This window comes from Branchiostoma lanceolatum, chromosome 9 (genome assembly GCF_035083965.1).
Source record: "Branchiostoma lanceolatum isolate klBraLanc5 chromosome 9, klBraLanc5.hap2, whole genome shotgun sequence".
Lineage (NCBI taxonomy): Eukaryota > Metazoa > Chordata > Leptocardii > Amphioxiformes > Branchiostomatidae > Branchiostoma > Branchiostoma lanceolatum.
This window is the reverse complement of record NC_089730.1, coordinates 22031962-22054912: the sequence shown is the minus strand read 5'-3', so window position 1 is coordinate 22054912 and position 22951 is coordinate 22031962. Positions and strand designations below refer to the sequence as shown.

At 45.3% G+C, this 22951-nt stretch overlaps 3 protein-coding genes across 3 annotated transcripts; all 3 read right to left on the bottom strand.

Annotated features, from left to right (window-relative positions):
* Window positions 1–2555: 2555 nt before the first annotated feature.
* LOC136442528 (uncharacterized) lies at window positions 2556–14707 on the bottom strand. The gene is made up of 5 exons (XM_066439439.1): window positions 14594–14707; window positions 4624–4867; window positions 3968–4046; window positions 3453–3616; window positions 2556–3125 (listed from the first exon to the last, which is right to left on the bottom strand). The coding sequence occupies exons 2-5, from the start codon at window positions 4846–4848 to the stop codon at window positions 2655–2657; spliced, it is 939 nt and encodes a 312-aa protein (XP_066295536.1). The 5' UTR covers window positions 4849–4867; window positions 14594–14707; the 3' UTR covers window positions 2556–2654.
* LOC136442240 (uncharacterized) lies at window positions 10863–12535 on the bottom strand. The gene is made up of 3 exons (XM_066438997.1): window positions 12435–12535; window positions 11807–11970; window positions 10863–11505 (listed from the first exon to the last, which is right to left on the bottom strand). Exons 1-3 carry the CDS (start codon window positions 12445–12447, stop codon window positions 10966–10968), a joined length of 717 nt encoding a protein of 238 aa, XP_066295094.1. The 5' UTR covers window positions 12448–12535; the 3' UTR covers window positions 10863–10965.
* Window positions 14708–17504: 2797 nt separating the features above from the next.
* On the bottom strand, window positions 17505–21520 carry LOC136442748 (uncharacterized). Its single transcript, XM_066439690.1, has 6 exons — window positions 21471–21520; window positions 21201–21411; window positions 19293–19534; window positions 18910–18988; window positions 18385–18548; window positions 17505–18065 (listed from the first exon to the last, which is right to left on the bottom strand). Exons 3-6 carry the CDS (start codon window positions 19512–19514, stop codon window positions 17505–17507), a joined length of 1026 nt encoding a protein of 341 aa, XP_066295787.1. The 5' UTR covers window positions 19515–19534; window positions 21201–21411; window positions 21471–21520.
* Between the last annotated feature and the right edge of the window lie 1431 nt (window positions 21521–22951).

Here is a 22951-nt window from a genome sequence, read left to right as displayed (position 1 = left end):
GGCCGGCAGAGCGGGTCCGCATCCGTCTGTCCGCGGACCGATACACCGCCAAGGAACAATAACACGGCTACCAGGCAGTAAACCGTCTTCATTGTTCGGTGAATTATGACTGTAAAGAAAGATGTACGAATAAGAAACATTGCTGAATGCTGCCAAAATGTTGCCAAAAGTCACAGCGAGCTTTTTGCTGCTGTACCAATTTTGCTTTTTCTGAACTGAACAAAAGTTACAGCTAGCAACATCATGAAATCACATAAAACATCAATATTTTCATTTATTTATTTATCCAGGGACAAACTTGTCGCCACTAGGGCGATTTTCAAAGCGCCCTGCGTGCATACATAAACATAAAATAACTGAAATAACAAAATATAATACTATTTAAGTCACATTTACAAACTTAAGTACAATAATGATAAAAGTTACATAGCAAAGTAGTGAAACAAACTAATGACTTAATTCAAAGCAAGCGTAATAGTAACAAAATAAGTACATAAAGTAAATAATGGAATTTGCATATCAATCGTGGTTCTGAATACAAAGTGTACAGTTGCTAAGCAGCCATATATATATGATTGTACAGACGCTTAAATGCATCACGCTACGATGAAGATTACAAAGTTTTTCTCCGTTGGGATTTTAGCCCCACAAAGTGGATGTTGTAAACTACATTTGCTCTATCTGTAATAACAGGTCCTCCAGTACCACTCAAACTAAGCGACTCAACAGGAAACGGCGGACAAAAGAGAAGAGAAATTTAGCTCTCACGAAAGTGGAATAATTGGTAAAATTTGTGCGAATTGCGCAGTAATGATACGCCGGGTAGAGAGAAAGTAAAATTGTAAATTGGAGAACCGGACAAAAAGTAGGTTTGGTAAGTCCGTCCCAGGCAGGGACCGGTTTAACAATGATGACAACCCATGGGCACCAGAAAAAACGTCGCCATCGTTTCGCTATGTAAGTGTTCAGGAAGGTTGAGCAAATGACTGAAAACACAGAATATGGTATGCAAAAACAATACATTCTTCATTTCTCTTTTTTCTCGTCTTCTCTTTTGACTTTGGAAGACTTCTAGCCTCAGTAGCTGCTTACCGATTTTTGTTGTTGAAATTTACAGCATGTATTTCGTCGTTCTGCAGCTTGGTCAAAATTTTATTTTCTTAAACAGTGAAATTTTGATCTGTGGTCTGATCTCCAGACAGATGTAAGGATCCGGCTAATTCTCTGAATGGTGGGTCTGATTTGGCAATATTTTCGCCCTTTTTGTTCACTTTTCATACATATATTTTTGTAATGGTTTGCAAATGAAAACAAAAATGCTGGAAAAGAATATTGAATGTCACAAAACCAGGCTTTAAAAACTGAGAACGAGCCTGATTCTAACATATGCTTGGAAACGCACTGAAGTATACATTCTTGTCATCAGCTACACCACTGAACATATGTTAAAGAAGTATATAAGGTAGCACAAAATAAGCTTAAATTGATGAAATACGGTGTCGAGATAGGATAAAAATGAAATGGAAGAGGGAATAAACTTTACAAAAAAGGAATACAATGCAACAAACAGGTTTTGAAAGCGCAAGTCCGAACCCCCATCCGATGGTGAGAATTTCAATAGTTCACACTAAACGTAATTGTAGAGAAAATCAGGAGTTATTGTATAGGAGTCTTGTAGTAGTGCTGAAACTTTGGGTTATAGACAATATTTTGTCAAAATTCACAACAATCATGCTCTCACCTCCCTCTTGTCTGTGGAAAAGTCCCAGTCGGTTAATCAGTCCCCGTGAGTCCAAGTTCGCGATATGTCCGTGACTTTACTACACTGATATTTATACACTCCTGAAAGTCAAGGTCCCGACCTAATACCTGTTTTCAGGTGAGCCAGGTGGAATAATGGGTCACCTGGTCACGCGAAGCCTCACCTGTAATTGGAGTTTGTGTGGACTTTATGATAACAAGCGCCTCTTTTACTTTTCCCCAAGGAAGTGAAGCTTGACCTGACTTGTCTAGCTGTCTGCCTGTCTATCTGTATCTGTCTTAGCACCTCATTTCTGGGTTGATTACCTGGAGGCATAACAATTTCTTGTCCGTCTGTCTGACAATCTGTCTGTCTGTTTGACTCCCTGTCTCTTTGCCTGTCTGTCTGTCTGTCTGTCGGTCTGCCTTTCCTTTCTGCATGTCTGTCCGTCTCTCTGTCTGTTTGTCTGTCCGTTGTCTAACAGTCTCTCTCTCTCTCTGTCCTTCAGTCGCCTGTCTGTCTGTCCCTTTGTATGTCTGTCTGTCTGTCTGTCCTCTCTCTTTCTCTCTCTGGCTAAATCTGTCTCTTTGAATAAAATATCATTTTTGTTCATAACCACAAGTTGTCTATTCAACCGGCGTTTCGGTATACATCTGTCACCTTCCGCATGGCAATTCTGATTAGTTCACATTGCACCGCAGCACAAGGATCGCTGCTTATAGGTTTGTCTCTATGTATGTATGTATATTTCTCTCTCTCTCTCTCTCTCTCTCTCTCTCTCTCTCTCAGTCTGCAATGAAAAAAAGCAACTCTGTACAAGTTAGCGGTTTATTTTCTTTATAAAATTCACATCATGATCATGTTATACATTCCCCTTAACGGGAAAATAGAACTCCCGCGAACATGTCAAAATTTACAGTTTCATGTTAATGGAGATCGCAGTGAGAAGGACCAGCATTGCACCGGAAACCGTGGCCTTTGACCCGGAACCGTTTCCGTGTTGGCCGTGGCCATGATCGTTGATGACGTCGTTTGGTGAGTCGGTGGGACAGATGATCCCTAGGGCCGCCAGCTGGTCCCGGTCGAAGGGCAGTTGGCCCGGAGCGTCCCCTTGCGGCGGCTCGTTACCGTTTACCGCCTGGCACGGGTCGGCCCTCTCCGTGCACTCGCACGGCTCGCCTGTGATCTGGGCGTCCACCGGGGCCCCCTTGAAACAGCCCAGAAAGTACGGGAAGTCGCTGGTCACGTGGTACCGGTACTGTCCGTTGACCTGGCGGCCATGACACTCGTCAAGGTCAGCTGACGTCAGCGCCCGGCCGGTCTCGTCCGTGGGGCCGTAGATGGGAAACCCGTCCAGCGCCACGCCGATGATGGGGGAGGGCACCTGGGAAGGGACAGATTGCTTGTTTGTTTGTTTGTTTGTTTGTTTGTTTGCTTGTTTGTTGCTTTTTGTTTGTTTGTTGTTTGTTGTGTAAATTTGCTAAAATTGAGTCACAGATGACAAAACGTCTGGATCAAAACTTTGTGTAAAAGTGATATAAGGCACCTGAAAGTCTGTCTAGACTTGAGCAATACCGATGATATTTCAGCAAAGAGCTTCTAAATGCCAAAATTAAATTTTTTCGGACCAAGTCTTTGACCTGCTTTGCTGGACTCCCCTAAAGACAGATCAAGCGAGAATTAGAGACTACTTTTTGTCGATCCTACACACCTCTGTAACGTCGAAGATGCAGGTCGGAATGATATGGTAGTGATACTCCCCGAAAGGGGACGGATGACCCCTGCATTCATCAAACCCCTCCGCCTCCAGTATGCCCGCGTCATAGCACCCCCAGGTGAAGGGGTTGAAGATGGCGGCTCCGCTCAGGGAGAGGCCTGCGTTACCATGGAAACAGAACAAGTTACCATGGAAACAGAACAGAAGATACAGACGGTAACCATGGAAACAGATATACCTCATATCATAGTCTTGGGTTGTTGCTAAAACTACGTTACCATGGAAACGGAGAAGATTATCATGGAAACAGAACAAGTTGCCATGGAAGCTGAACAGGTTACCATGAAAACAACAGAACACACATGAAGTGTATGTATGTGTGTGTGAGTGTGTGTGTTTGTGTGAGTGTGTGAGTGTGTGTGTGTGTGTGTGTGTGTGTGTGTGTGTGTGCGTGTGTATGTGTGTGTGACAGTGTGTGTTATATACGTATATGCAAGCACGTTCCTTACCGATAGCGCCCATAGGCGTGCAAGACGGCTCGGCCTGGATAGTCGGGTTCTTCGGGATCCTGTAGTTGTGGTCCACATACTGCAGGGGGGGGGGGGATTAAACTCTGTCAAAATTAGCAATCAGAGATGGCAAACGCCCTCTAGCAGAACGAAGCCGCACTACAGTTATAGACGTAGACCCTACATCAGAGAGAAGTAAACAATGTGAAATCATACTGACATCCATCTCCAAGCAGATGTTGGTAAGGAAGATACGACTTTTTGAAACGAAGGCGAGGTCATAGGTTGCATGAATAGGCCTGAAATAGCATCTCTTCTCCCTAGTCTGACTAAATCGCGCTCCTAGCGGCCCGCCCGACAGTTACAGGCCCCGAGTTAGCCTCTTTTGTAGGCCTTTTGAGCGGCGCCTTTGAAAATAGCGAATCTACCAGGCTCCAGAGGCGGATGGAAAGAGGAGAATTTGGCCAATTAGACAGCAACAAAAAACATGAAAGAGGGGTTAGTCTGCTATATAGGTACAGTTTGCCGCTCTAGGTTGGCATATTAGACCCTCTCTCCGTAGCCAACTCCCTTAGCATACTATTCACTCTATTTGGCCAATTTGTACTATTTTTCCAGCCACTCGCGGGGCCTGGTAGAGGCTAATGTTTCCCTACCGAGGGCGTGATGGCGTTCCCGTCTCCCCACGGCCCCAGCGTGTGGTTGGGCATCCCGTGGCTGCTCACTATGAAGTAGTCGCTGTTCTCCGGGTCCGGCACGATATCGAGGTTCCCCAGGCCTACTGCGCCGGTCAGCAGCGCAGCTAGCTCCTCATTGGTCAGCCCGCGGACGGATACAAGGCCGAGGCACAGCAAGGCGGCTACGAGCAGTACTTTGGCCATGTTTTCACAACTTTTGTACCTGTTTTAAGAAAAAAAGATCACTCTTAGTCTAGAAATCGGAAATATCTTAAAGTCAAATGTCTCTTTAAAGGTGTTTTTTTCAGAAACCAAAAACACGCATGAATTTGGAAAATAAAATCATAGCTGTAAGATTCCAACGTGAGATTAAAGCTATTTCGTTGGACGTGTTTTACGTGACGCGACTAGTGCTACCAATCGTTATGTTGCAATATGTGTGGTAATGCAGTCAGAAAGACTTTTTCTCTCTCTCACTATCTCTCACTCACTCACTCACTCTCTCATTGTCACCCTCTCTTACACTCACTCTCTTACCCTCTCTCACACTCACACACACACACACACTCTCTCTCTCTATTTCTCTCAGACTGCACCAAGACGCTCATTAACAATTGTCAAAACTGTCGTAAGATCGTATAGCGGAAAATTCAGCTTTCAACTGAGTTTGAGTTTATCCAGATCCGCAATCAGCCTAACCATACACGACCGATACACGAGTGTTTTGTTTTACAAAGATGCTATTTATTTCAGCGTGCCAGAAACAAAGTAGGTCAAACTCAGCTGCCAAACAAACTGAACCGATAAGATTGAAAAAAAAACACTGTAAAACTTTGTGTGACGAGGAAGACCCCAACACGGTTATATCTCACCTGCTACAAAAGATGATCTCAGGTATCAGGTGGGAAACTCGCGACTCTCCTGTCCTGGCGCTGCTATATGAGTTCCTCTGCTCAGCTAACTTTCCCGAATCTCTATTCTTGACGCCCCGGCGCAAGGGTTTATATAAGCACGGCTGTCAGCTGGGGCAGGCACACACGGGCCGTACCTGGTACTGTCACGTGATCACGCACGCGACCTTGTACCCATGACGTCATGTCAGCGCGTACGGTACATGGCGGCGCCGGGTACGGTTACACCCCCCCCCCCCCCCCCACGCGTTACGGTGTGTATTGTCTGGGACAGGTACTTTTACCTGGGTATCTTGGAATGTGACCTTCCCGGGGTGATATAAACACCTGCTGCGGCGACGAGGTCTGTGCCAGGTACAGAGGAAGGAAGGAAGGAAGGAAGGAAGGAAGGAAGGAAGGAAGGAAGGAAGGAAGGAAGGAAGGAAGGAAGGAAGGAAGGAAGGAAGGAAGGAAGGAAGGAAGGAAGGAAGGAAGGAAGGAAGGAAGGAAGGAAGGAAGGAAGGAATAGTTTTATCATCATGTGCTTGTTTTATCTTACCATTCTTTGTAGGAATGCGTAGAATACAATATCGAAATCCGATTTGAAGCATCATGTATTTCGTAACCAGTGTGTAGAAGTATAAACGCTACACACACTTACAGTTTACATTCTAAGTTGTTAAATCTGGCAGAATGTTTAACTATAGGTAAAACATTGATAACACAATAGAGCAGGGGGTAATAGGTCAAGTAGGGTCAGGCGCAGTACGGGGCAGCGCCAGGTGCTGTGCCGGCGCGCTGTCTCCGCAGGTGCCAGAGTCCGCTGCCTAGCAACGTTCAGAATGTTTACCTGGCCGGGCAGAATGGGAGGGACCTCTAAATCGACTTTCCTTTGCCACACATGGTTAATCCATCAAAAACAATCACTTAAAAACACATGTATTTCATACATTTCAAGCCTGAAAACTTTACCACCCCTGCAAAGCTGGATTTGTCAAGTTGCTTTAGGTAAAAAAGCACGAGTTCAACTCCAGCATTCTAACGAGCTAAAGACAGAAGTTTCAGATGAGACCAGGATTTCGTCCCCCCCCCCATCCTAATATATCAGTCCAACCAGAAGAGAAGGGTTCAGAGGTCAATCCGACATCAAAACATGACAAAAACTAGAGTTCCACGACCTCATACCTTCGCCGACCGATGTTAGCCTTTTCGAGTGAATGCTTATCACTCAGTATGTAAATAAGGTCCTCGATTGCATGAATTTCAAGTGATCCTTTTCTCTACACAAAACACAGCATTAAAGTAAAATCTTAGAAAAGAGGGCCATTGTAGCTTTTCCTCATATATTATGTAAATGAGGCCATCATGATTTATGTCTGATAACGTCCACATTTGATTATCTCCCAAACGCCACAAGAATGAAATCCCATCATTTACCACTCTGGAATTATAGTATTTTGTCATAAATCATGCAAATTAGGTGTTCGTTTGCATAATTGATATCTATCAATATTCCTCTCTTTCTCAGTTACATGTCACGTGTTTGACTACAATGGAATGCAAGGGTTTGTATACTTTTTCACATCACAGATCCTGATTTGCATGATTCTTATAAGATCATGTAAATCATCACTCAAACTATGTACATCCCTACAAATCATGACGATCCGTCATCACCTTCTTGAGTTACTAGTATTCTCTTTCAAAGTTTAAAACAAACCCATACCTATACCTACACGAGTTCTCCCAAGAGTTATAGAAATAATCACTGTAAGAATATTTTTGCTTAATTGGTATCATAACTTTTATCTTTACTACAGAAAATAAGGCAATTTGTTGGCAATGTATTTGCTTCAATTATGCCCTTATTTTCATAGTCGACATATCAATCAGTTTTTATCAAACCTATACCTTCCAACAGGGAGAGCGTTAGATCGTAAGGCTGCTGTGTTTAAATGCCCGTGTGACCTCCCTGACCCCAAAACAGAGCCCTGCACCAGGCAAGTAAAGTATCACATGTGTCCTCCAGGGACTTCTCACAGGGAGCCTGCTCCGGTAAACTAGGTCACCTGTCAGTGCAATTTAACCTGAATATATAGACTTAAAAATAGCAAATTGAAAGGGAATTGTAGACATTTCCTTATAAATTATGTTAATGAGGCCTTGTCATGCATGATTTTTGTCTGATATTGTTCACCTTTACTTAGCTTCCTAATGATACAAGAATGAAATTCCAATCATTTACTATTGTGGTATTTTCAATTAGTATTTTCTCATTAATTATGCAAAATAGGTAGCTATTAGCATTATTGGTATCTATCGATACCTCTCTCTTTTTCAGCTATATATGTCACATGTTTGAGAGTCCTATTTTGAAAGGCAGCAGATTTATAAACTTTCCTTGCTAATTATGCAAATAAGCTCCTGATTTGCATAATGAATATTCAATTATGTAAATCATTAATCGAGCTATCTACATACCATAAATCAAGACGATCCGTTGACCATAAGTCTAGTTATTCATGTCCAAAGGTCAAAACAAATAAATTAAAAACACCCGCTGCAGCTCCAAACAAGCCGCTAGAGGGCCCAAACGTGCACAACTTACTGCGGCGACGAGGTCTGTGCCAGGTACAGAGGAAGGAAGGAAGGAAGGAAGGAAGGAAGGAAGGAAGGAAGGAAGGAAGGAAGGAAGGAAGGAAGGAAGGAAGGAAGGAAGGAAGGAAGGAAGGAAGGAAGGAAGGAAGGAAGGAAGGAAGGAAGGAAGGAAGGAAGGAAGGAATAGTTTTATCGTCATGTGCGTGCTTGTTTTATCTTACCATTCTTTGTAGGAATGACAGACGGAATGTGTAGAATACAATATCGAAATCCGATTTGAAGCATCATGTATTTCGTAACCACTGTGTAGAGAAGTATAAACGCTACACACACTTACAGTTTACATTATAAGTTATTAAATCTGGCAGAATGTTTAACTATAGGTAAAACATTGATAACACAATAGAACAGGGGGTAGTAGGTCAAGTAGGGTCAGGCGCAGTACGGGGCAGCGCCAGGTGCTGTGCCGGCGCGCTGTCTCCGCAGGTGCCAGAGTCCGCTGCCTAGCAACGTCAGAATGTTTACCTGGCCAGGCAGAATGGGAGGGACATCTAAATCGACTTTCCTATGCCACACATGGTTAATCAAAAAAAAAAACAATCACTTAAAAACACATGTATTTACATTTCAAGCCTGAAAACTTTACCACCCCTGCAAAGCTGGATTTGTCAGGTTGCTTTAGGTAAAAAAGCAGGAGTTCAACTCCAGCATTCTAACGAGCTAAAGACAGAAGTTTCAGATGAGACCAGGATTTCGCCCCCCCCCCATCCTAATATATCAGTCCAACCATAAGAGAAGGGTTCAGAGGTCAATCCGACATCAAAACATGACAAAAATGACCTATTTTGGCCAGATTTTTTAAATTCACATTCTTCTGTCCTCCCTACCAGAAAACTGGACCATTCTGACCAGCCTTTGCCCAGGAAAACACCGTGCACTCTACTGCGCAACTCTATTAGCTGCTCCGCCGCCCCCCAGAATGTGTGCAGAGAGTCTGGCCGAGGTTCAAGGAGGCCTGCGGTAACCGGCATTGACGCTAGGTGGCATTATTGGTCGATGCAGGGAAAAGAAAAAATCAAACCTGCGCGCACAAGTGAGATTATTTATTCTGTTTATTAGAAAAAAATCAAACTCATATGTTATGTGCAACATGTAGCACAAAATGTTATCATGACTAAATTGTAACACCAGGAAACAGAGAATGAATATAAGATGAACCATCCACTTAAAATAGATAAATAAGAAATTAACCATTCTTTCAAATACACTGTATGCTGCTTCTCTCCAGTGCTTTTCAACGCGTACAGCACAACACCTCCAGAAGGCCCGATTATGATAATAAGAATAATGTTTAGATACTTTATCATCCATGTATAGGTACGTATACACTCTGGTTGTCTTTTGTTCGATGGCCAAAACGTAGACCGGCTTCTTCTACTACCGTATATAGGTTAGTGAAGTACATGTTTTGTTGTTTATATGGTGTATTGCTACGCTTCTTCCTTTCAAACCAGACAAATAAGGTCAATGACCTGAACCAGACGGCTGTCGCCATGGTTACTGGTAAAGTAGCAGACCCTCAGGTGTTCGATTACATGATGTAGCAAGTGGCAGGACAGAGCTGGAGGGGCTGGTTATCATGTTAATCGATGAATTTGAGTAAAAATAAACAGAGCAGCAGTTTGCAAGGTTAGACCATACGAAGGTAAGCATAATATATTTGTTGCAAGTGTTGCCGTTCTAGTTTAACTTTAATCTTTCGCACTTTTATGCAGGGCTGAGAACCAGCGAAATACGTAAGATACACCCCTTTTTTCATCCATCTACATAATCATGCTGTGTTTTTTTCAGGCTGCAAATTGTAGATTTCAGGTTTGAAAATGACTAGTTGATTTTTTTTTGACCTTACACAGCTTTTCTTCTTGAATCTACGTGCATAACTTTAACATACTGTTTACATACCGACCAAAGTCTTGGCCATAGCATTGCAAAATAGTAGTTCCATATAAATAGTAGTCCGTGCATTTCTGCTGAGATGAAGAAATCGAATATGCACTCAGGCTGCAAGGGTGAAGAAGATCACCGTCGCAATGAGTAGCGCCATCCCGGAAAGCCTGGCCTTTGACCCGGAATTGTTTCTCCACAGACCTTCACGATCATTGGCGACAGGGTTTCCGGTGGGACAGACGATCCCCAGGCGGAGGAGCGCGTCACGGTCCAGGGCGATCCCGACTGCAGGGCGCATCATGCCCGCAGGGGGCGTCCCGCCGGGTGCAGGGCGCATCATGCCGGCAGGGGGCGTCCCGCCGGGTGTAGGGCGCATCATGCCGGCAGGGGGCGTCCCGCCGGGTGCAGGGCGCATCATGCCGCCAGGGGGCGTCCCGCCGGGTGCAGGGCGCATCATGCCGCCAGGGGGCGTCCCGCCGGGTGCAGGGCGCATCATGCCGCCAGGGGGCGTCCCGCCGGGTGCAGGGCGCATCATGCCGCCAGGGGGCGTCCCGCCGGGTGCAGGGCGTAACTCGGGTACTTGGAGGCATGGCTATTTCTTGTCTGTCTGTCTGTCTGTCTGCCTGTCTGTCCGTCTGATTTTCTGTCTGTCTGATTTTCTGTCTGTCTGCCCGCCTCTTCCTTTCTGTCTGACAGTCTGTCTGTATGTATGCATGTATGCATGTAACTATGTATGTATTTCTCTCTCTGTCTGTCTATAGGGAAAACAAAAGCAACTCTGTACAAGTGACTGGTTTATTTTGTTCATCAAAGTCTCATCATGATCATGCAATGCCTTCGCGGCCACGTACACGGGAAAATAGAACTCCCGCGAACATGTCAAGATTTACAGTTTCATGTTCACGGAGATGGCGGTGAGGAGGGCCAGCATGACACCGGAAACCGTGGCCTTTGACCCGGAACCGCTTCGGTGTTGGCCATGGCCATGATCGTTGATGACGTCGTGTTGGCCATGGCCATGATCATTGATGACGTCAGGTTGGCCATGGCCATGATCGTTGATGACGTTGTTTGGTGAGTCGGGGGGACAGATGATCCCTAGGGCCGCCAGCTGGTCCCGGTCAAATTGCAGTTCGCCCGGAGCGAGCACTTGCGGCGGGTCGTTATCGTCTACCACCGCCTGGCACGGGTCGGCTCTCTCCGTACAGTTGCACGGCTCGCCTGTGATCTGGGCGTCCACCGGGGCCCCCCTGAAACAGCCCAGGAAGTACGGGAAGTCGCTGGTCACGTGGTACCGGTACTGTCCGTTGACCTGGCGGCCATGACACTCGTCAAGGTCAGCTGACGTCAGCGCCCGGCCGGTCTCGTCCGTGGGGCCGTAGATGGGAAACCCGTCCAGCGCCACGCCGATGATGGGGGAGGGCACCTGGGAAGGGACAGATTGTTTGTTTGCTCGTTTGTTGTTGTTTTTTGTTTGTTGTTTGATGTGTAATTTGTTAAAATTGAGTCACAGATGACAAAACGTCTGGATCAAAACTTTGTGTAAAAGCGATATAAGGCACCTGAAAGTTTGTCTAGACTTTAGCAATACCGATGATAATTCAGCAAAGAGCTTCTAAATGCCAAAATTAAATTTTTTCGGACCAAGTCTTTGACCTGCTTTGCTGGACTCCCCTAAAGACAGATCAAACGAGCATTAGAGACTACTTTGCGTCGGTCCTACACACCTCTGTAACGTCGAAGATGCAGGGCGGAGTGATATGGTAGTGATACACCCCGTGGGGGGCCGGATGACCCTTGCAGTCGTCGAACCCCTCCGACTCCAGTATGCCCGCGTCATAGCACCCGATGGTGAAGGGGTTGAAGATGGCGGCTCCGCTTAGGGACAGGCCTGCGTTACCATGGAAACAGAACAATTTACCATGGAAATAGAACAGAAGATACAGACGGTAACCATCGAAACAGATATATTTCATATCATAGCCTTGGGTTGTAGCTAAAACTGCGTTACCATGGAAACGGAGCAGATTATCATGGAAACAGAACAAGTTGCCATGGAAGCTGAACAGGTTACCATGAAAACAACAGAACACGCATGAAGTGTGTGAGTGTGTGTGTGTGTGTGAGAGAGAGAGAGAGAGAGAGACAGAGAGAGAGAGAGAGAGAGAGAGTGTGTGTGTGTGTGTGTTAGTGTGTGTGCGCGCGCCCTTGTGTGCGTGTGTGTGCGTGCGTGCGTGCGTTTGCGCGCATGTGTTTGTATGTCATGATGTATGAACGTGTGTGTGTTTGTGTGTTTGTTTGTTTGTTTGTGTGTGTGTTTATATACGTGTGTGTGTGTGCATGCACGCTCCTTACCTATAGTGCCCATAGGGGTGCAGGACGGCTCGGCCTGGATAGTCGGGTTCCTCGGGATCTTGTAGCTGTGGTCCACATACTGCAGGGGGGGGGGTTAAACTCTGTCAAAATTAGCAATCAGAGATGGCAGACTTTCTCTCCTCAGACGGCAAACGCCCTCTAGCAGAACGAAGCCGCACTACAGTTACAGACGTACACCCTACAGCAGAGAGAAGTAAACAATGTGAAATCATACTGACATCCATCTCCAAGCAGATGTTGGTAAGGAAAATGTGAATTTTTGCTAAATTACAAGAAACGAAGGCTAGGTCATAAGTTGCATGAATAGGCCTGAAATAGCATCTCTTCTCCCTAGTCTGACTAAATCGCGCTCCTAGCGGCCTGCCATTGCAGGCCTTTTGAGCGGCGCCTTTGAAAATAGCGAGTCAGCGCTCCTCCCAAAAATACACGCAGCAGAAGGCAGCAAAGGAGGCCACCCCTAGTAACCAATAACCCCCGGCCGGAGAGATGCGTAAACACAGGCTACTCTTCTCCCAACGCCGGGCACATTCGTTTCTTCATATGCCAGTTTTCTTAACAGTTTTGAAACAGTCAGATGGTTCAGGCCGCATCCTCTGTCGAAAAGAGGCATAGACAGCGGATACTGTCTGAAACATTTGCCTGTTTCCAAATCTTATCCCATTGCTTGAGTAACTGTCATTTGGCGCATCTTATTACCTGGATGTCTAACCTTCATCAACGTTTGTTTATATGTCCGAGTAAGCGCATATACTTTAAAGCACAAAGCTATGTTTCCCTAGCCTCTACCAGGCTCCAGAGGCGGCTGGAAAGAGTAGAAATTGGCCAAATAGACCATGAAATGAAAAAACATGAAAGAGGGGTTAGTCTGCTATAGAGGTACAATTTGCCGCTCTAGATTGGCATATTAGACCCTCTCTTCGTAGCCGACTCCCTTAGTATACTATTCACTATATTTGGCCAATTTGTTCTATTTTTCCAGCCATCCTCAGGGCCTGGTAGAGGCTAATGTTTCCCTACCAAGGGTGTGAATGGGTTGCCCCCCCACGGCCCCAGTGTGTGGTTGGGCATTCCGTGGCTGCTCACTATGAAGTAGTCGCTATTCTCCGGATCCGGCACGATATCGAGGTTCCCCAGGCCTACTGCGCCGGTCAGCAGCGCAGCCCGTTCCTCATTGGTCAGGCCGCGGACGGATACAAGGCCGAGACACAGCAAAGCGACTACGAGCAGTAATTTGGCCATGTTGTTCGATGTGACTGTTATGACAAAATGATACTCTTAATTCAGTAATCGTAAAAATTTGAAAGTCAAGTAAGTCAGTAAGTCGAAAGTCTCTGAAAGACGTGTTTTCAGAAACCAAAAACACATATTGATGAAATACATCTATCTATAGCTGTATGATCCACGTGTTGGGATTCCAACATGAGATTGAAACCTTGTGGTCGGCGCTACCCATCGTTATGTTGCAGCACGTGAGAGAGGGATGGGGGGGGGGGGGGGTGGTGAGAATTGTTTATTCATAAAAATAACATTTGCAGCACCGGGCTGAATTGTGGTTAGGTAGAAAATGTGATTAAGATATCGGTGGTGTGAAAACATTCAATATTCAACATTTACAAACATTCCAAATTCAAACGACTATTCACTTTTCTAAACGAGTGCGGTAACGCGGCCAGAGAGATTCCTCCTCCTCACTTTCTTTATCTATCTATCTCTCGCAGACTGCACCAAAACGCTCATGAAAGACAAATTCTAAGGAGAATTCGAAGAGGCCAAGTGAAACGTGCGTTAAGACTTTTCCGTTTCCCACGGCTACGTGTACAGTCTGTTTGTTTTCTAACTTTTTGCAAAACTGTCGCTAGATTGTGTAAGGGAAAATTCGACCTTGAGCTGTTAGTTTTTTCTTTTGCCAATAAACTGTTACTCTCTCTCTCTCTCTCTCTCTCTCTCTCTCTCTCTCTCTCTCTCTCTCTTTCTCTTTTTCTCTCTCTCACTTCAGCCATTCTTCTGCATTGAAGCGTGTCAGAAACAAAGCCAGTCAAACTCAGCTGCCAAACAAACTGAACCGATAATATTGAAAAAAAAAAAAAAACAGTAAAACTTTGTGTGACGAGGAAGACCCCAATACGGTTATATCTCACCTGCTACAAAAGGTGATCTCAGGAATCAGGTGGGAAACTCGCGACTCTCCTGTCCTGGCGCTGTTATATGAGTTCCTCTGCTCCGCCAACTTTCCCCGAACCTCTATTCTTGACGCCGCGGCACAAGGGTTTATATAAACGCCGCTATCAGCTTTGGCAGGCACACACAGGCCGTACCTGGTACTGTCACGTGATCATGCACGCGACCTTGTACCCATGACGTCATGTCAGCACGTACGGTACATGGCGGCGCCGGGTACGGTTACACCCCCCCCCCCCTCGCACTACACACACGTGGCGGTGTGTACTGTCTGGGAAAGGTACGTTTACCTGGGTATCTTGGAATGTGACCTGCCTGGGGTGATATAAACACCTGTGGCGGCGAGGTCTGTGCCAGGTACAGAGGACACCATGTGCTATAAGCCGCTAAGGGCCCTGTCGTATATTCAAGTGCGCGTGAGTTGCGCATGGAAATGTTTTGGTTTAAATAAGGTTTGCGGGGAAAAGGTTGTTTTCTACTTTGACCCACCGTTGTGCACCCTAGTGATCGAACGTAAGAAATCACTTATTCATCTGCGAACTTAACCTAAACCAAAAACATGTCAATTCCCAACTCATGCGGACTTGTATATACGCACAAGTGTGACAGGGGCTTAACCAAGGGACTTGTCTTGGGCGTGTTTAACCGTGGTTATACGTGATTATATGTTAAATGTTGGTTATATGTTATATGTAAACTGCTTAAGGTGACATAAACAACTGTGGCGACGCGGTCTATACGCTGTACGCCATGTACGACAAGCCGCTAACGGTTGGACGTGCCGTGGGCGTGTTTGGATATCGGTGCAGGGTATTGCTGTATGTATCAATGGTCCGTATAGAAGTATATAGAAGGTCTGTCTCCTACTCAGGTACAACTCTATGGAATAGTCTGACACCAAACTTGAGAACGGCGCCTTCAGTTGCAACATTCAAAAATATGTTGCGACGAGTTACTATGGATTGACTATGAATACCGAATATGGAAATGATGTTACATCGTCGACTTATCTTCATATGCTGAATATGATTATGGAATACTGATTGGAACGTCATCTTTGTAAAATGACTTTTGTTATATTTTCCGATCATATGTTCAAAGGACCCCTGACCTCCTCCCTTGAACCCTCGGCCGAATGAGTGGATTTTGTATACTTTCAAGGTTAAATAAAGGTTGAAAAAAAAACATAAGTAAGAGATATATTTTTATCATGAGGTGCATATTCTATTTTATCATTCTTTCTTTGAATGTGTAAAATATCATATCGAAATACGACTTGAAGCGTCATGTAATTCGCAACCAGTGCGTAGATATTACGAACATGCACTACACACATTTACGTGAGATGTTAAATTTGGCAAAATGTTTAACTATGCGTAAAACATTGATAGTACAATTGTACAGGGGGTATAGGTCAAGTAGGGTCAGGCGCAATTCGGGTCAGCACCAGGTGCTGTACGTGTCTGCGCAGGCGCAAGAGTCCCACTTGTGCGTATAAACAAGCCCGCATGAGTTGCGTATTAACATGATTTGGGTTTAGGTTAAGTTTGCAGCCGAATAAGTAATTCATTTGGGTTTGATAACTAGACTGTTCAACGGTGGGTCAAAGTAGAAAACAACTTCCTCCCCGCAAAATTTACTTAAACCCAAAAAATGTTACTGCGGAACTCGTGCGCACTTGAATATACTCACAAGTGTGACAGGGCCCTAAGAACAGCAATCCTATCTAGTAGCAAGCATGCCGGGTGAGTGTGCCGGCCGGTATAGGTATGTGCGTGTGTGTCAGAGTCCCCTGCCTAGCAACGTCCTGAATGTTTACCTGGTCTGGCGGAATGAGAGGCCTGCAGTAACCGGTATTGACGCTAGGTGGCATTATTGATCGATGCAGGGAAAAAATCAACTCTGCACAAGTGAGATTATTTAGTCTGTTTATTAGAAAAATCGAACTCATAAGTTATGTGTAACATGTAGCACACAATGATATCATGACTAAATTGTAACACCAGGAATCAGGGAATGAATATGAAATGGACCATCCACTTAACATGAATAAATAAGAAATAAATCATTCATTCAAATACACTGTATGTTGGTTCTAGTGACACAGCGCCTCTCGACACGTGCAGCACTTGGCTTCATTACATCCAGAAGACCCGATTATAAAAAGGAAATCTAGAATACTTTTTAGAAACTTTATAATCCATGTATAGTTACGTATACACTCCCGTTGTCTTTTGTTCGATGGCCAAAACGTAGACCTTCTTCTATGATCGTATATTGGTCAGTGACGTACATGTTTTGTTGTTTATCTGCTGTGTTGCTACGTTTCTTCCTTCCAAACCAGACAAATAAGGTCAGTGACCTGGACCAGACGGCTGTTGCCATGGTTACTGGTAAAGAAGCAGACACTCTGTGGTGTCCGATTACATTATGTAGCAAGTGGCAGGACAGAGCTGGAGGGGCTGGTCACCATGTATATGTGTTTGAGTAAGAATGAACAGAGCAGTAGTTTGTTAGGCCAGACCATGTGAAGGTAAATATCATATATTTGCTTACAAGTGTAACCTGTCTAGTTTAACTTTAACCTTTACTGCTGAGATGAGAACATGTAACATTGGTGAGATACACCCCTTTTTTCATCCCATCCACATACACCGTTTCTCCAGGCTGCAAATTGTAGATTTCAAATTTGAAAATGACTGGTTGATTTTTTTCTAACGTTACACGGCCCTTCGTTTTTAATCTACGTGCATAACTTTTGCATACTGTTAAAATATCGACCAAAGTCCTGGCAATTGCATTGTAAAATAGTAGTTCCATATAAATAGCAGTCCGTGCATTTCTGCTGAGATTAAGAAAACGAATATGCACTCAGGCTGCAACGGCGAAGGAGATCACCGTCGCAATGAGTAACGCCATCCCGGAAAGCCTGGCCTTTGACCCGGAATTGTTTAATTCACGATCATTGGCGACAGGGTTTCCGGTTGGACAGACAATCCCCAAGCGGAGGAGCGCGTCACGGTCCAGGGCGATCCCGCCTGCAGGGCGCATCATGCCGACAGGGGGCGTCCCGCCGGGTGCAGGGCGCATCATGCCGGCAGGGGGCGTCCGCATCCCGCCCGGATACGGTCCCATCCCGCCCGGGGGCCGGGTCATGCCGTCCCCGGTGTCCCCGCCGCTGAGCGCTCGGCACGGGTCGGCCCTCTCCCTGCACTGACATCGGCGCGCCGTGACCCGGGCGTCCACCGGGGCCCCCTTGAAACAGCCCAGGAAGTACGGGAAGTCGCTGGTCACGTGGTACCGGTACTGCCCGTTGACCTGGCGGCCATGACACTCGTCAAGGTCAGCTGACGTCAGCGCCCGGCCGGTCTCGTCCGTGGGGCCGTAGATGGGAAACCCGTCCAACGCCACGCCGATGATGGGGGAGGGCACCTGGGAAGGGACAACGTGTCACCAGTTGTTATTAGTTACAAAGCCAATGAGTTAGTTATCTAGTTTGTTTTGTTGTTCGACCCGTTGGTGTTAAACTGTCTAGAAGCAAGGAGGTCCTTGCTAGAAGAGAGCCATGCGTAAAATCCGTGACCTTTGACCCGGAGCGAAATAGGAAAAGGGCTTATCATTCTTAAATACCAAAGGACATGAACGTTATTTTGTCACCTACGGTGGCAGAGACTTTAAGACAGTTCAGGCAGAGAAAGAAAACTTTTGGCAAATCTAAGACTACTTCGAGTTGTAATTATGCCTTTCTCACCTCTGAAACATTGAAGATGCAGGTCGGAGTGATATGGTAGTGATAGGTCCCGTCGGGAGACGGATGGCCCTTGCAGTCGTCGAACCCGTCCGCCTCCAGCATGCCTGCGTCATAGCACTCTCCGGTGTACGGGTTGTAGATGGCGGCTCCGCTCAGGGCCAGACCTGCGTTACCATGGGAACAGAGCAGGTTACCATGGGAACACGTGACCATGGTCACAGAAAGAAGTTAAATGTGCGTGTGTCTTAACATTTTCATGTATCTCTGTATGTTTTTTGTCTGTATGTGTGAGATGGTGAGTATCGTGTGTGTGTTAGTGTTAGCGCCTGTGCGTGTGTATGTGTGTGTGTAAGCGCGCGCGCGTGTTTGTTTGTTTGTTTGTGTGTGTGTGTGTGTGTTTGTGTGTGTGTGTGTGCATGAACGTTCCTTACCGATAACGCCTTTGCGTGTGTGTATGTGCATGTGTTCGTATGTGTGTGTGTGTGTTTATATACGTGTGTGTGTGTGTGCATGCACGCTCCTTACCGATAGGGCCCATAGGCGTGCATGACGGCTCGGCCTGGACAGTCGGGTTCTTCGGGATCCTGTAGTTGTGGTCCTGGTGCTGCAGTACAGGGGAAACCGAGAATCAAAGAAAGTTGCTTTTAACAAGCTACAATCGTTATTTCTAACCTCCCCAAACTCCGTATAAATCTACCTTTAACCAAGAGATCAAGACCACAGCATGTCCATGACCAAAGATACAAAACCTGGACGTTCTGCTGCAGTACCAAGGTCAAACAGCATGGGTCCCAAATCGACCCACATATCATATACCATCCCAATCCATCTAAGGTTTCATGGATTGATACGGACCAAAAACAGGCCTCCTTTTTCAAAAGAAACAAAACAATAAAACCCAGTCGGACCGTGGCATCGTTCGGGTTTCTTCCCCACGGCCCCAGCGTGTGGTTGGGCATCCCGTGGCTGCTCACTATGAAGTAGTCGCTGTTCTGCGGGTCCGACACGATATCGAGGTTCCCCAGGCCTACTGCGCCGGTCAGCAGCGCAGCTAGCTCCTCATTGGTCAGGCCGCGGACGGATACAAGGCCGAGGCACAGTAAGGTGGCTGCGAGCAGTAATTTGGCCATCTTGTTGAAACGTTTGTTGGCTGTAATGAGACAAGACTCGGTCACTCTTAATTTCGAAATATACAAGCATTAGTAATGTTTGAAAGTCAAATGTCTCCATAAACATAAATATTTCTTCGTTTTGTCTGTTTTGTTTGTACAAAACACAATGAAATAAGAGTAGCCGAGACAAAGTATGGCGGCTACGAGCACTGATTTGGCCATGTTTCCGAACGTGTCGAGATTCTGCACAAAATATGGTCGCTTTAATTTGGAACTTTGATAGGTATCAGCACTTTTTACGAGTCAAATATCTCGGTAAATATTTTAGCATTGTATTGCATGGCGATAAATACCAGAATCTAGAACAGAAACGCACTCTTAAGTCAATATTTGATTTATTTCAAATTCATCAGTTACGTTTTGAGATGAAACAGTCGCAGCAAGGTAATATGGAATTTTGGAAAGTGAATTTCTAAACCTTCAGTGTACCATAATGTGAGAAAGTAAAACAACCGAACGATGCCCTGACATGCTAACATTGGCAACAAAAATGAACAAAAGAAAACAAAACAAATAGATAGTCAGACGGACGGACAGACAGAAATATCTTCCCACCACGCTTCAAATTTACCCAGGTGAAATTGGGGAGTTAGGCGTAACGAATCTTCCAAGGACAAATATCGGGTCTAAATCGATAAAAGTAACTTGATTATGACTGCTGTGTGCACGCAGGAATTCAGACGAGGATCTTCAAAAATGCACTGTAAATGATGCATGTTGCACATAGCCGATTTTCACGCATTGGTAGGGGTAAAGACCAAGAGAAAACAGCGAACAAAAAGTCGGAAACGTTTATGAATGTTCGATATCTAGGAATGAATAATTTCTATGCAACCGCACTGGACAAATGTTTTGTGTTGATTTACGTATTCCATTTGGAAAAAACGTGTCGGCCCTCGTCTTCATAAATCTGAGGTAACTTTCGTCATTCTGATTTGGACCGTTATTAATTCCATAATGTTTGAAGGAAAACAGTTTTCCTTGATCACCTCTGATCCTCTGACATCTAGCAGGTTTTAGCTAGGCACGATTGAATGTGTTGAGATGTTGAGTGACATTGTCGTTAAACACAAAGAGTTAAATGGGTTTGTGAAGCATGTCTTTTTGCAAACAAGACGTCGAGCCTCCAGTAACTACACCGTATCTCTCCTTTTATCTTCGCCCCCTACACAAGTAACGATATTCTGCCAAAGTCTGCTGTCCCCGATTTTCTAAAGTATAAAAACTATATAAAAATTCGAAAAGCTAAACACTAACGTCACTAAGTGAATAAGCCAAACACAAAAATGTTTCTAAATTAAACTCTTCTGATGCACCTGACACAGACGTGGTTGCTTCTTCAAGGTTCGAGAAAATTAGTCGTGCGATTTTCAGTAACGCTATGATAGAGCAGACAGTCGACATGGATCCACGACAGCACTTTCCTCCATAATAACAACAATGATTATATCAACAACAAACAAGAACATGCACAAGACAGCTGAATTTGGTACGCCACATCCAAAAATGTCTTCATTTGCTGTTGTAAACTTGTTGCACATAACCTTACAGCGAATGCGGCAAACATTCGACTTGAAGCAAGTCGGGAAATAAAGTAACGAAACCGCAGAACGTTCTGGTCTTCTCTCACCTGCAGTGTTTCACCTGCAGTACAGATGCCCAGGTTCACGGTCTTCCTGTACTTTCACTCCCGCGACGGTATGTCCTGGCTATACAAACACCTGTGGTACTCCTATGGTACACCTGAGCGTGCTATGCTGTAGTGCAAGGAGGTCGGTGTATCTCCAACTCTCTACCCCTGACAGTATCTCCTGGCTATATAAACACCTGCGGCTACGGCACACCTTTGATACACCTCTGTCCCTGACGGTGTGTCTTGTCTGTGTAAACACTCGCGGTACACCTTTAGTACACCTGTGGCACCTGTATGTCGGTGTGCGAAAGTCCCCAGCCCTCTGTTCCTGACTGAGTTCTGATATGTAAACGCCCGGGTACTGCAACCGTACCTGGTACTATGTGAATGCTAAACAGTAGCGTGTCTATATAAACACGCAATGCGTCAGGTCGTACCTGTCGGAGACAAACCTTTCAGGTCACGCCGCGTCAGGTACGGTCACGTGTATACCTGTGCGGACCGCACAAGGTCACACCTGTCCGCGCCAGGTACGGCGTCGCCTCACCTGTAGGTGCGGTGTTATGTTACCTGCCCGCGAGAGTGTGAAAACCAGCCATGCGGAGGGACAATAGTAATCTCCAAGCAGACGTGAGGAGGAGGGTCGTAACGCTTTCCGACTGCCCGGCTTCTCTGGTGGATGTCGTCAGAGACTGCAGCAGGCAGGAAATGTTAGTCTCCCACCTGACATCTGCTTGAAGATGAGAGCGTGTCACGCGAGGGTCGCACAATGTCGGGTTGCACGGGGGTTGGTGAGGGGGAGGATAGAAGGAGGGGAAGGGTCATTGGTTCTTTGCTGTAGTTTTCTGTAGTTCAGAATTTGAATATTGGATTTGTATATCATTCATATCTAAATTTGGGGTCATTAGTGGCTTTCCCTCAGTTTATGGCTATCTTCAAAGGCGTGTGTGTGTGAGAGAGAGAGACTGACTGTGTGTATATGTGTGTGTCTGTGTGTATTTGTGTGTCTGTGTGTGTGTCTGTGTGTGTGTCTGTGTGTGTGTCAGTGTGTGTGTGTGTGTCTGTGTGTGTCTGTGTATATGTGTGTGTGTGCATATGCGTGCTACAGTACAGACAACAGAACTATGTCGAGAAAAGTTTTATTGAAAACGCCGGATATTTACAAATTGTCAATTCCTATCACAATTCAGACTTTCGTCAAAATAGGCATCGTGGCATTTCAATACGTTTCGATGAAAACGGCCGGCAGAAAATACTGTATCCTAACATTAGATATCAAATGTCACACGTATCTACTTTTGCAGTGCCCGTTATCGCCACACAGTGTTTGATAATGTAACATAACAGAGAAATCTATTTTCCAACATTCGTTACTATCACAGCAGTTCTACTTTGTGGCATAGAATGCAGCTAAACGTTCTACTTGCGTGTTTGTTTTGAGCCGAGTCAACCAGTGACCCAGTATCGTTTAGTCTATATTTAGCCAGATTTTCTGAAAATGTAAGAATGCAGCTAAAAAATGTCTTAACATTCCAAGGAAAATGTCTCTTAAGACTGCAAGTCAAATAGTGGGAAGTGAAATCTTAAAAAAAAAATCGCAGGATTGCAACAAGATACGAATATATACAATGTGTTAAAGAGAACAATAAGTTATGAAGGGACTTGATTCGTCAGTTGGACATGATTCTTCACAAAGATATTACAGTAGTTCTGATGACGTCATCATGACGCAATACCAAAATTATCACAACATTTATCACGT